This window comes from Enoplosus armatus, chromosome 4 (assembly GCF_043641665.1).
Source record: "Enoplosus armatus isolate fEnoArm2 chromosome 4, fEnoArm2.hap1, whole genome shotgun sequence".
In the NCBI taxonomy this organism is placed as follows: domain Eukaryota; kingdom Metazoa; phylum Chordata; class Actinopteri; order Centrarchiformes; family Enoplosidae; genus Enoplosus; species Enoplosus armatus.
In genome coordinates this window covers 5087160-5101817 of record NC_092183.1, presented here as the reverse complement: position 1 = coordinate 5101817, position 14658 = coordinate 5087160, and the positions used below count along the sequence as shown (strand labels likewise).

General features: G+C 39.9%; 2 protein-coding genes across 2 annotated transcripts; one reads left to right on the top strand and one right to left on the bottom strand.

The window, feature by feature from the left end:
• The first annotated feature begins 1199 nt into the window (after positions 1–1199).
• On the top strand, positions 1200–6792 carry rfc5 (replication factor C (activator 1) 5). Its single transcript, XM_070904370.1, has 11 exons — positions 1200–1246; positions 1882–1946; positions 2298–2434; positions 2581–2660; positions 2822–2895; positions 3776–3935; positions 4453–4534; positions 4706–4835; positions 5249–5326; positions 5792–5846; positions 5983–6792. The coding sequence occupies exons 1-11, from the start codon at positions 1200–1202 to the stop codon at positions 6080–6082; spliced, it is 1008 nt and encodes a 335-aa protein (XP_070760471.1). The 3' UTR covers positions 6083–6792.
• Positions 6751–13428, bottom strand: wsb2 (WD repeat and SOCS box containing 2). Its single transcript, XM_070904369.1, has 9 exons — positions 13201–13428; positions 12837–13005; positions 11312–11514; positions 11076–11207; positions 9994–10094; positions 8845–9041; positions 8389–8478; positions 8171–8287; positions 6751–7390 (listed from the first exon to the last, which is right to left on the bottom strand). The coding sequence occupies exons 1-9, from the start codon at positions 13238–13240 to the stop codon at positions 7180–7182; spliced, it is 1260 nt and encodes a 419-aa protein (XP_070760470.1). The 5' UTR covers positions 13241–13428; the 3' UTR covers positions 6751–7179.
• Positions 13429–14658: the final 1230 nt, after the last annotated feature.

Sequence of the window (14658 nt, the reverse complement as noted above, 5' to 3'; positions counted from 1 at the left end):
GAAATACTGGATACTTTAACTGATTCAGGCCTTCAAATGAAACAATCTGAGAAGGAAAAATCACTCTTTGGATGAAGAACTCAAAACTCATGTTACTAATCTGTGATAAGGCATCAAGACTCTGCTTCATTGTAAGGGGTCACAAGCCAAACAGGTTGGGAAATACTCCTATAAGGTATTGGGTGAAAAAAAGAATCCAAATGCAGGCTGATCATGTTCTCTGAAAATATATGCAGGTGTGTTGCACTTTTTGACATATAGAAATAAGCATATTTTATTGTCATCACAGTTTGGTTGGAAGAAAATATTCTCCACATAACTGGACAGCTGCCTCTCAGACTGTGAGATCAACGATGAACGTTTTTTTAATTCCCTTGTGCCTCGAATTAGCATTTTCAAATGATTCTACATTAAGAATTGCATTGCGAAAAATATCATGTTGTATTAAAGTGGAGTAAAGTTAATTTCAGAGGGGAAATGAATTTATTTCCTTAAACTGAAGTAAAATCTAGAGGCATGTGTATAGAATTTTAAGGCCAAGACAAGACTTTTTACCTTTTTTGTTGGTTGGCTCAATTGTCAGTACTATAACTAATCATAACAGTGATGAAATTATCTTGTAAAAAAAACTTTGTAGAATCCAAACATTCTTATATGGGCATAACTAAATTGTTAATTGTGACAATTTGCTCTCTGGGGGTCTGAACTATACACAGCAATGTCATCTCTCATGAGGCAAGGGGGCGACACTGGGGGGAAATTTTTATGACATTTTCTCTGTGTCACCTGCAGAGACTTCAGCCAGCATTGGGTCCAGCCCAGCTGAAAAGACTGGGTGGTAGAAAGAGAGAACAGCACATTGAGCTGACTTTTAGTTTAATTATTTTTTAATTGAACCGTTTTATATCAAATGTTTTTAAGAATATATGTGTTTATAAGCGCATGCGTTGTATATGCTGTTTTTTTTTTAATATAAAGGTTTGACATTTCACATCTTTCACACGCTTTTTGCAGTGGCCAGTCATGTCTCCGTGACCCCGCCCATAGGAGCCCACACAAAGTGATCCGATTGGTTGTACGCCGTGACGTTACGCACGTTTTGTTGTGGAGCGCGCCAAACACGGCCACCGACAGCAAACTGCTTAAAACTCTAAAAGTATTTGACCCACTTTGGAGCTAAATTCACAGTTAAAGAACACATGGCTTCTACAAATAAAGGACCGTTACACACCAGAAACTTACCGTGGTGAGTTGAAAGTCGTCGTTTAACACAGATAGCTTAAAATAGTTAGTGCTAGCTAGCTGACCTGCCTACTAGGGATTCAAGCTAGCAGCTCGCCTCACATTGTAGATTGGTGTCCTTCAGCTTAGCTTTTCTCGTATTTACAAATAGCGTTAGAATATTTAATCAACAGCCAGGCGAGCTTCTCTTTAATTCGGCATACATAATAGCTAGTTAATGCTTCAAGCATCGTCTTGCTGCCACTTGAGCCAACTGGCTCACCGGAAGCGCTGCAGCGTCTGCTATGAAACTATTGTGAAGTTTACATTCTGTTTCACACATTGGTGCAAAATATGGATGCCGAATAAATCAGTGGCAGCCAATAACTTGAAGTCTCTAACGTTAATCAAAGCATCGCATATGTACCCATATTTATAAGTATGATGTTTTAAAAGTAGACAAGTTCTAATTAAGATCGTTGTGTATCATTACTTTTCAGGGTTAACAAGTTGCTAATCTGTTATTTTATTTTGATGAACTTGTGTAAAGTAAACGTGTGCTGTACATGCAGTAACTACTCCAAGCGTCGTCACTTAGTAATTGGACGTGTTTATCGATGACAATGTTGATGGACGATGTGTTTCTGCTCCGTATTCCAGGGTTGAAAAATACAGACCACAGAAACTTGATGATCTGATCTCACACAAAGATATTTTAAGCACCAGTAAGTATGTGGACTGCCAGAATAAATAGATATAATCCTCATCAGTATCACTTTCCATTTATGGATAATAAAATCTGCTGCCTCCATTTATTTTCATGTTTTATCACATGTATTGCTTAAAGTAACCATATAGTACATAAATATGAATTACAAAGTTGAAAGATAATAAACCAGTGTATGAATATCTTTCCCTGCTTTCTGACTCTTGTTTTTGTTGTTAACTATATGTACTAGTTGTACTGTAAGTGACGTTAACGGTACAAAAGCTACAGTTTTTAAAATTTCACAATTCAAAAGGACCACGTCATATTCAGACTGTTAATTCTGGTTTCTTGTTTTTCATCTCTCCAGTCCAGAGGTTTATCAGTGAGGACAAGCTTCCCCATCTCTTGTTCTATGGCCCCCCTGGAACAGGCAAAACCTCCACCATCCTCGCTAGTGCCAAACAGCTGTACAAGGACAAAGAGTTCAACTCCATGGTGTTGGAGGTACACAACAACTCCTCATTACAAGCTTTTGGTTAATTGGGAAGTGAAGGCGTCTGTTTTTCTTTGCACCTGACATCTTCAGTAGTTTAGGGATGAAACGTTGTGGCCCTTTTTCAATTTGTTATTTGACTACTTTTGTTTTGCAGCTAAACGCATCAGATGACAGAGGCATTGATGTTGTCCGAGGTCCCGTTCTGAGTTTTGCCAGCACCAGGACTATCTTCAAGTAAGACTAAAAATCTGTCTACAACAAATACCTGATATAAATACATACCTTCTTTTCAGAAATGAATGTTGTTAATGCTTTTTCTTTTAAATCTGCGACACATAACTGCAAGGGGAATTATTTAAACTGCTGCTTTTTTGTCCGTCCCTCTTGTCTTCCAGGAAGGGCTTCAAGTTGGTGATACTGGACGAGGCCGATGCCATGACCCAGGATGCCCAGAATGCATTGCGGCGTGGTAAGCCATCTGTTCGGCCAGGCGTCGCTCACTGTGAGCCACACGGCTCACTGAGCAGCCAGACAATTTGGCTGCTGGTGAATTACAGCGTATCTGCTTGTACACCCTGATATTCATTTTAAAACCCGGTACCCATCTGAGGATTAGGTTTTAACGATTGGTCGAGTTAAACTGGAGCATTTTGTCTTTGTGATTTCACTGCTCACTATACTGTTGCAGCTGGAAGTGGTTGTGCTTTCAGCGAGTGCATTTGTATGATACAGTGTTTGAATTCAGCTACTCCAAAGACAGAAGTCAAGCAATTTTTAGGCAATTTGTTTCAGATTTTGCGAATAATATTGAAAGTGCAATATTGATAACTGACCTCTGTAATTTCCTATTTAGAGTGTTCACAACTTTTCTACAGATTATTACGGACAATAAGCAAGTTATAAGAAATGTTTCTCCATAAAGTGTTTTGTTTAGAACAGACCATATGTTATATAACTGATTTCATTATATATATTTTGTTTTTAAATTATGGCTAATTTTGTGATGGATTGCCAACAACCTTACGTAAGCTTAAGTTGTTTTTTTATGTTTTTTGTTTTTTTTAATGACCACAATATATCACTCGATGAATTGCTTTACAAGATGATGCAGCACATAAACATTTACAAGCCTAATGTAGTTTCCTTGTGAAGTAACATAGGCTGGAAGGTCAAAGTGCTTTAAGTGTGTAAGAGTCTCTAGGTGGAAATAGAGGTTTTAAAAGTGAGTTGTGTGAGAGGACATGGCAGAGCTGATAACATTTAACTTTTGGGTTCTTTCATGAAACATCTTTCACATTTCTTTGTTACGTTGATTTCTAACTTGTGTTTTCTCTCTCTCTCTTTCTCAGTTATTGAGAAGTTTACAGAAAACACTCGATTCTGTCTGATCTGCAATTACCTGTCCAAGATCATCCCGGCCCTGCAGTCCCGCTGCACCAGGTTTCGCTTCGGCCCGCTGTCCCCGGACCAGATGATCCCTCGGCTGGAGCATGTAGTCCAGCAGGAACGGTGAGTGTGTGTGTGTGTGTGTGTGTGTGTGTGTGTGTGTGTGTGTGTGAGTGTGAGTGTGAGTGTGAGTGTGAGTGTGTGTGTGTGTGTGTGTGAAGGGCAATGTGTGAATGCTTCTTTTCAATCTACTGTAAAAACACACATTTCAAGGTGTTTTTAATGTCACTAAATAATTCCAGCACTTCTTGTGATGTGTTGCTACCTGAAAACTAGTGAGACCCTCTCTAAGAAATTGTCAGAAGCAGTTGGTCTTTACACTGTATTTGTTATTATGCTACTAGTTTGGGTTTCAGAGGAAACATGTTGTTATTTTACAGCACAGAGAGAAATTGCTTTCGGACAGATTTCACCAATCAGTACCGTTAGCGTGAAATTGGAGAAACTAATTAATTATGTCGATAATGATGTTGTTCGTTTATAATATTTATACAAATGAATCACATCTATGATTAAATATGATACATGCCGCACGATTTAGCTTTACATCGATCTGTTGATCGAAATCTTTTCGTGGCAGTATTGACATAACTCCAGATGGGATGAAGGCCATCGTGACCTTATCATCAGGCGATATGAGAAGATCACTCAACATACTGCAGGTACGACCACAAGCTCGACTTGATCATTGGGCCTTGTTGGCGTTGTTGTGTCGCTCTCCTGCTTGAAGTTTCAGTGTTTTTAATTCACATTGTGTTTTAAAACCGCTGAAAAACAAATACACTCGTTATTACATATCGTAGAGGGGTAACCTGTACTAACTGTGGTTTCAGAGCACCAGTATGGCGTACGAGAAGGTCACAGAGGACACAGTGTACACCTGCACAGGTCACCCCCTCCGCTCAGATATAGCCAACATCCTCGACTGGTCGCTCAACAAAGACTTCACCACAGCGTACAAACGTATCCTTCACCTTACCTTGTCTCTCAGGACAATTCACTCAGGAAGATTTTGCTGTAGAATAATTGGTCTATATTTATGTTCCATATAAACTACATGCTTTTTTCCATCTTCTGGTATGTGAACTAGTGTGTTTAGTATTATTCTATACAGTTCAGAAAATCCTGAAGTTGCTGTATATTTAGTGCTTTTCTTTCTTACAACTGATAATACAATAATATATCATATAATATAATAATAATAATTATTATTTAAAAAGCGGTATTTTATAGTCAAACGGCTGATAATTGCGGCAAAACTAGACTTGAGCACATTTACAAATATTACACATGCTGTACACGTTTCGCATGATTTTCAAAATGTAAAACAAGACGCCCACTAACACCAGTTCAGTTCCTCAACTCCTTGTTCACAGAAATCCTTCAGCTGAAGACTTTGAAGGGTTTGGCTCTGCATGACATCCTCACTGAGGTTCATCTGCTCATACACAGAGGTGAGGCCAAAGTATTCAAAAATATTCAATCAGCAATCTCTCCAAGGTAAAAGGAAAATATGTTTAAAACTGGGTCTTATGTATAATATATTATGTTCTCAGCGCGTTCACCAAAGAACAATTACCTGAGCTGTGGTTGGTATAATCTGTACTGCACTTGCAGGTTAAATCTCACTGCTCTCCGAGGAGGGTTCAAGTATTTAATATTTCTCCATTTAAATGCCTTTTAGCTCTTTTGGCTTATTTATGCAATAATTACTGTAAGATGTGTGGGTGGTTTATGTGTTGACTTGAGATCTGTGTTAGACACGTCTTCATTGCGACTTGGATTGCTCAATATTAAGTTGTTTTTTTTCCCCCCTGAGCTTGCTTTATTTTATTGTCTGTTTGTGTTGATGATCTCTACTTTAAAGTCTTTCAGTAGTTTGATACTGATTATTTTTTTCTCTTTTTCCCCCCGTCAAGTGGACTTTCCTCCAGCCATTCGGATTGGTCTGCTCATCAAGTTGGCTGACATTGAGTAAGTGAGATCACTCATGCTTCCTCTCATAAACAAAAGCTCACGCACTACATTCAAGTAATTGTAACAGTCACACGTTAATATCGCGATGTTGGGGAAATGTCGCTTTTGGACTCATCGTGTGTTATCTCCTCAGACACAGGCTCGCCTCAGGAACCAATGAGAAGATCCAGCTGAGCTCCATGGTTGCAGCTTTCCAGGCAGTGAGAGACCTCGTGGTCAGCGAGGCCTCCTAGAGACAGTAACCGCCCCCCTCCCCCACACCACGAAGTCACTTGTCACCTGCAAACTGCTGCTGGAGAAAAACGTTTTCACCCATTCCTTGGTGACCACCATCACATCTGTTTGTACCACATTATAACGCCGCTACATCCAGACTTTCATTCTCAACTCAATGTAACTAAATAGTTTGGCTGAAATGCTGTATCCCAGGTCTTTTCTGGAAGTGTGTGTGTATAGGTTTCCCTCATTTCTATCCTTCCCTGTGGCTGTGGTGTGCAATGATGCGATAAAGAGCTGAGAATAGGTAGATTTCACTGATCAGTGCACTTTTCATGATGGGAAATTGGTCAAAATTGTTTATTTAGAGAGAAAACGGCTGCCCTGAAGTGTCCACTGCATGATTGCCCACCACTGCTCCACAGAGTTGATGTACAGGGCACAGACACACTTGCTAGCAGCTATCTGAGTCACTCACGTCTCCATACAAACTGAGCAAAATGGAAGGTGCTCATTTGTAACTCTAATGCCAGAAAAGATCCTTAATACCACTTAAATATGGACTAAACTGTACATTTAGTCACCAAAGTAGGCTCAACTTACTGTTACCAGTTCATCCATTGAAAATATATGATGAGGTCAAATGTGTCAACAACAGTGTAAGAATACATCTTGGAGGTGTACATGTGTTTGAATCTGTTTAATAAAACTATTTCCTATAAGTCCAGTTTTTGTCATTAATAATTAACAGGTGCTGTTACAGTAGAAGTGCATGTGCTTCTTTATGAAGGTAAACACAGGAATTAGAAATACATATACATTTGATATTTACACAATAAATTAAGAGTATAAAATTGTGATATTCAAGTCAAGCATGTGAACATTGAGTTTATGCATCGTCTTACAGTAGTAGTAGTGCAATAAATGATTTCCTTACTGTAGGAATGTTGCATCTAAGGTAGATTACAAGAACAGATGCTTCCTGTGCTAAATCAAGCATCTCTTAATCAGCAAACAAAAAAGGCTCTTTTTTTTTCTTTTTTTAAATTGTGAGACGGTTTTTAACAATCACTCGCTGTAAATGTCAGTCGTTGCATTGTGTTGACGTTCCTATTTAACCTTCCCACTCTTCATCTGAGGAGCAGCAGGTCTTGAGGCGGTTGGGGATGTTTCTGTAGGTGAGGTACTCCAGGATCCTCTTGGGGAGGGGCAGCGGCTCCATCTGGTGCGTGGAGACCGAGTGGCGCAGGATGGATCGGCACAGGTGGCACAGGCTGGGCACCGTCCTGGGCGCCCTCCAGAACCTCACGTGCCCGTCTCTGGTTCTGTCACAAGAGGGCATGAGGGTATGCTTAGTGTTACAGTTGTGTGGCGGCCGAGAGGGCTTAATGCACTGCAACTTAAGAAAACACGCAAACTAGAAAAGGATGTACATCACTTACGCTGAAAATTGCAGGTGTAAACAGGTTGAAATGTTAATTATTTACATACTTAGAGTGTCTTTTAAAGAGTAAGATATGAAAGCTCTTGGAATTTCAGTTGGAGTATTTGAGCGACTGTAAATGTTTTTAAACAATGAAAGCAACTAAAATGTTTGGAATAGACAAGATATACAACACACTGTAGTGTATGTTTTTGTATTTGCAGTGCATTTCTGAAGGTTGCGTGTGTTGTCAAACTGATGAATGTGTTTTTTTTTTTATTTGCGTATGTTTTTTTTCTGACCAACCATCCAAAAGATTCACTTTACAATTATATGAAAACAGAAAAATCCTTTCATTTGTGAAGCTGGAACCAGGAAATGTTTGGTGTTTTTCCATTTGATAAAGAAATGATTTATCAAAATTGTCAAATGTTTTATTTCGGTTTAGCTCTGTAATTGTGTTTCGGCTAAAAAGAAAAAAGGGAGGTGGGTCAAGTTGTTGGAGTGCTTTAAGAAGTCCTACAGATGTTTTGATGCTTCATTTTCATCGTGAAACTGAGTCACCATTGACACCCTCTCTGATCGCTGTGATTCTAGTTTCAAGTTTGAACATTTCTAAAGCCACCTTTCAAGACTAGAAGCAGTAAGAGTTTCATATTCAAATAATATTGAGGATTTCTACCCCGTGGCGACCACTCCCCCTTGTGGATGGTAGTTGCAGCAGAGTCCGTTAGAGTCTCGGTCTGCTTTCGTCCGCATCACCATCCCTTTCTTTCCCGGCTCCCAGATCCTTAGAGCCCTGCAAACACAACACGTCCACTTAAAAAGATTTTATCCAGAAACATTTCCGCTGTGACATAACATAAAAGATGTATGAGATGGAACCGATAACCTGCTGACCTGTCGTCCGTCACGATTGCCAGGTGCAATCCGTTGGGGGAGAACTGTAATGCTGAGATTTGGTTTTGCCCGTAATCCTCAAAGTAGTCACTGCGGATAAAAGAAACACAGAAGAGTTTTTAAGAATGATGTTCCCCCGGACTGAGTGGCATGACTTGAATATTAAATTTCACATTTTCTACAAACAACAAACAGGTTGCACCAGACATAGGACACCAGGACATACGTCCAGGCAGTGAATCAGATGTAAACAGTGATAGTGACTGTAGGATCCACCCTCCTGGTGGAAACTGGCATCAAAAATAAAACCAGAGATGCTATTTATCGTTTTTCTTTATATGTATAACAAAAGGGGCAGTCTCTGATGTATTTGCTCAGGATATGACCTTTATGAATACACATGCCAGTGCCAAATATTTACTATGTTTTGAGACTGAAAACTGAGTGTGGACTTACGCCAGAGTGGCCAGTTTCTCTGCAGTGTACGGGTCCCAGAGGTCGATCCACCAGCTGGAGCCACTGAAGGCTGCAGTGGCGAGCAGCGCCCCGTCAGGAGAGAAGTCACAGGAAGAAAGGAGGTACAAGGTCTTATGGGTCCCTCCTGTCAGGTTCCTCATGAACGTATATGAGCGCAGACTCCACAGACACACCATCTGATGAGGGTGAAATCATGAAGGATTAATGAGTCTTTATACCTTGCTTACACTGTTTTTAATAAGGAATAATACATGTAGGCCTACCGCAATTATTCCTTGAGTTGCAAAGCTAGAAAATCTAGTGATTTGATTCTCAGTGATGGACTGACTCAGTGGATGTCAACAGGACAAGCTGGGACTGCCGGGACACGCAGCAAACCGCTAAAAGCGTGATTGTGATCTTAGAGTCTGGTATTACACAATGTTAAGCTGTCTGCTTCTCTTTGCAAATGAGAACATGACAAATTAGCAGTTTGACAGGAGTGGGAAGAGCTCCCTGGTGCTCCAAATGTCTCCAAACCAAGAGAAAAAAAAAAAAGAGTCAAACTTACAGCAACTAAACACAGGAGCAGATAACAACATCACCGGATGCTCGGGAGCGACGGACTTGACCAAACGCACTAACAAGCAAACTGCACGGGAAAGAAATGTCTTAAAGGCTATATGCATGAATGTAAATGTTAATGCAAATACAATCTTCCAAAACTAACCAGTCAGAAAAACAGGCTTGTGACCAGAAGTTTGTAAAATGAATATTTGCACAGGTTAAAGATCAGCGTGGAAAAACCTCGAGTCAAAAACAAAAACATTAGGATTATGTAAAAAAAAGAAAAGTCCCTTGTCAGTTTAAATCACAAAGCCGTGCAACAGAAAAGACTGTCCCATTCTCCTGAACTGAGATGCTGAATATTTTCCCCTTTTGCACAATTATGGTTGCTGGAGTAAGCAGGAGGATAAAAGGGGGCTTTGTTCTGGACAGCTGGGAGACACGAAAACAACAAATGCACAAAACAAAAAAACGAAAAATAAAGTCCTTCCGGATGTACAGTAACGCCATTTCCGTGTGTCTGTCGCAGTGTCTGCTTTTGTGTTGGATATAAAACAACATATTTACAATGAAATAACTCACTCTGTCAAATCTGCCGACAGACGCAATCATGCTGCAGTCTGACGATACGCTGCAGCAGCTGATCCAGTCTTTATGGCCAAAGAGCACCTGCACCTTTTTACCTACAACAGACAGAATGCAAAGATATAACCGAAATGAATGAGACACACTGCAAAAGCATCACTTGATACAAAAAAACAGAAGAGTTGGGAGAACGTGACTCCCGCATGTGTAAACATGAACATTTGTTTGCTTTAACGTCTTCCATTCGAACAGAAGGTTTAGTTCAGATGGACTGCACGGTGACAAAACACAGAGGCGAAGTGATAAACACAGAAAGAAGCAGAAAAATATTTAACTGAAACTGAATGCTTTCCCCCCACTATTTATCAACGCATGCCATGTTCCAGTCTTAAGACCAGGAAGCCACTGGTTCCAGTCGATATCAATACTGTGTGAAATTCAGTTTGCACAGCCTTGAAACCTGTTAGGTAACATCTCACAGAGAGCGTTTAATGGCATTAATGTTTGACCGTTCAATGTAGGTGCGTTCAAGGATGCTCCGACATTTGACAAGTCAGTCAGCGGCCGAAAAGCCTTGCATTTATGAGCAATGTTGTCTGCAAACCATAAACTGAGCCCAAGTAATACAGAAACATGAACACCATAAATGTGACATCAGTAGCTTCAAGGCATACTAAAGATTTGAGCTTCGTTCTTAAAGGCGCTAAAGCTGCGATGCTAAATGTCAAGTCTCAAATGTCAGATTTTTAAAATGTGTATGATATCCTTTGTGCATGTTTAGCCCGTGAACAAGTTTAACAAGCAGTTACGATGTCTCATAATGTAATGGCTCTTTAGTAACATCCGCCCTGAGTGTAAACAACTTCTACTTAAACTATTTACCTATGAAACAGTATGTTTGCATGGCATTTTGATAAGTAAACAGTGGAGTCATATCAGTAAGGATTGTTTGTGAACACCACTCAAAACGAGGTTATCACAAGAGGACTCTTCTGAGAACTTGAAAAATATTTGACTGACTGTTTCAAGAATTGAATTGTTGAATAAGTTATTAAATTACAGCACAAAGCTGCACATACCTTTCTGAGCCAGGTCCCAAATCCTCAAAGTCTTGTCCCGAGAAGATGATATGAGTGTGAGCGTCCCGTTCTGAGGGAAGACCAGGTCCCTCACAACGCCTTCGTGGCCATGGAGATCAAATACAGCCTCACCTGAAAAGAAAACAAACGCATGAAAAGCATTTCAAAATCAGCTACAACAGACTAATCATATCTGAAAACAGCACAGATGACATCCTCACCGGCAGAAATCTCACCTGTCAACACATTCCAGATTTTGATCACCCCGTTCTCCAAGCCTGTGGCCAGAAGCAGGCTGTTGTTCCCTGCTGACGTTGCTTTAGCTGGGCGTGCCGCCGCAGCTGATGGTGGAGGTCTGGGTCCGAAGGCGAGGCCCCACACTGGATGACCGCAACTGAAGCTCTTGTCTCCTCGGTCGGTCTCTCCATTCTGACTGTCTCTGTTGGGGAGAAGAGCATCAAGTATGCAGATACCATTAAAAAAAAAAATCCCATGGAGGCCGTGTGAAGGTGGAGCTGGGGATTAAATGTCTTGCCGCCTTTAAGTGCTGTTGGAAATACCATAATCAGAATTACAACAGATGTAAACAACCCAACAGGGAGGTTAATACAACAGGGAGAGTCTGGATTTTCTGGTTCTAACCTTTTTTGTTTTAATGGACAAAGAGAAGGAAGCTAATAATGCCCTTCTGATTTGATTCAGGACTTCTGCTACCTCCACACTGTTTTTCACAACTGTCACTGCTTCATGATATCATGGGTGGTGTATAAACACTAAAGGTGGTTATCAAACCTCAACACTTTTTGAGTACCAACCGAAGTGTATCCATGGGACAGACTGCTGTGAGTGTCAAAAGTTGGCATTGAATGTCTATATCAGAAAACGTATTTACTTTAGACTACTATTTTCTTTAGATACATTTACTTATTTAACATCAGTGCACGGAGCAATTTGGCATATTTTGTTAAATTTACAAAAGATACTAAGGGGCATTGTTTTGATATTTGGTGCCTAAATGCAGGTATCATATTGCCATTGATATCAAAAACCTGGTCCCAGCAAACGAAAAGGAAATCCTTTCTGGGCACTTAAGGTTAAAGGTACCGCTACGAAAATGAGATGTCCGGGGGCCTGTTGTAAGAGAAAAATGGTGTACAGACCCAAAGTGTTCAATATTTAATAAATAAGACACTTTGAAATGTTATCCAATTATGTATTATAATTCATAAATTATTAATGATCATATCCAATAAATATTTAAAACTTTGCTCACTGTAACGGGATGTTATTCTATCCTGCTTCTTTTCACAATAGTATAGAGTTTATTGCTGCACATTTCTATTTCATTGCACAATGACCATTTCATGTCATAATACCAGTTTTCATCACAGTGTCTGATAATCACGACAAACAGATTCTTCATTTACTGGCATGACTGTTTATTTCATAATGTCTTATTTGTTTGTTTAACACTGAACACTTCGGGTCTCCATAATATAAAAGCTAGCCCAGAAACTGATGTAAGAGGTATTTTATTACATTTGGACAAACTACGTAAAGTTAAAGGTTTTATTATATGGTCAAAACTTTTAGTTGTAATTGGTCAAGTATACATTAAAGATTGTTCTATCCCAAAGAAGCTTGATTTCTCACACGACAAACAGCCACCATGTTACTCGTACCCTTTCTACCACTGAGCAGAATGTACGAGCGACACCTGAATGCATCATGCGTGGGATTTAATGTACAGGTTAAACCTACTCGGAGTCCAGAGGCCAGGCGACCACCCAGACGATCCCGTGTCCCATCGACCAGGCGAACCAGGCTCCGTCCGGGGAGAAGTCCACGCTCCAGGTCTCGCATCCCGCCCGGCCCTCCAAGGACGGAGGGCGCCTGGTCTTCAGCTCCAGGATAAGAGCTGCGTCGGACGCTGGAGGGGGGCGGAAAGGGGACATAAATTCAACGCTTGACGGATTCATCCTTCACGGGCACGGACGGCAATATTATCTAACCGCATTTCCCCGCTCGGTTGTACGTTTTCCCCGGAGACCGCTGCCTGGTTACGGAGCGTTGCGATGACAACATGACCGGGAGCTCGGGTATTATTCAGAAATGTGCGACTTACACGTCGGTTGTAGCTCCGCGTTGTTTCCCGTGGTGCACATCGTTTCGCTCTTCACATTCTTCGCTTTATCTCCGACTTCCTGAGTTTGTCCTCCGTGTTTGGGTCCAGACGTCCATTTAAAACACGGCAGGAAGCACGTTGGTGTCCGGGGAGAGCTGCGACCTCCTCCGCTCCTGAGACACACGGTTTGCTATGTGAAAAATGTGCGAGCGAGAAACAAAATGTTCCGCAGATTTCCTGTTGTGTGACTCACTTTGAACTATTGGCTGCAATGTTGCCCAACGTAGTCACGTTTTTCTGTCATTACGTAACTTCACTAAGCCACGCCCCCCCATATTAAATTATAATACATGTTAACAATCCCTTTTTTTTCCACTGTCACCCAGTGATGTCATTATTAAAGTATGATTATATTTATCACAACATTATTGTGTAATCATGGAAACTTACAGCCACAAACCAATAACAAAGGCTGCATATTAGCATTTTTAAAATATAGCACAAAAAAAAAAAAAGATTAATGGCCAAGTGTGTCCTTTAATTTCCAGCAGGTTAAATTATTGTAATTATCCTACAAAACATATATTCCCCACTGCCTGTTACTTATATTAACTTATCTTACACCTTGCACTTACATCTCAACTCATGTTGTATTTATTTATGATGTCTTTTAAAAGGTGTTTTATCCTTTTAATTTACATTTTAATGTTTTAAGCTGGATGTCCGTTTAATGCATAATGACAGGGCTCTGTATTATGTATCAAATGCTCTATTTGAAGAAACTTGCGTTGTTTTATGTATATTTTTCATGTTCTATAGTGTCTTTGAGTTTGCTGAAAAGTGCAATAAAATATTTATTATTATTAAAACATATATAATACTTCTCTTTCATGTAATGGTACAGCCTTAAAAATGTCATGCTGGGTTTTAATATTTTACTTAATAAAGAATAATCTACTTTGAATTAAGGGGTTGTCATTCACTTACAATATTAATGTAAGTGAATGACAATATTAAGTTAACAATATTAACTTATAATATTACTTTTAGGACTACAACTATCTATCATTTTCATTATCAATGAACGAATCACGTTCAAGCTAGGTATATAAATCAATACTTAAATGCAGATTGCCAGTGATTTTACTCTCAGATCACAAGTCATACCCAAGATATTGTTATATTACCAATACTGGCATACTGATTAAAAAGTGTTATTTCACTCTCACTGTCAACCAGATCTCATGTAAACTTTGCTGGATTCAAGTAATTTCAAGAATGTGACAAAAATGAGTTCTGCTTGCTTTTACCCTCCATTACATTCTCCACAACATGAGATAAGACGACTGACACACCGACCCAACCACATTTTTAAAATGGTTCCAGTCTAGAGTTGCACTCCAGACTGGGATAGTCCTCTTTGTATGCATAGTCTGTAAATGCTACGTGTTCAATACG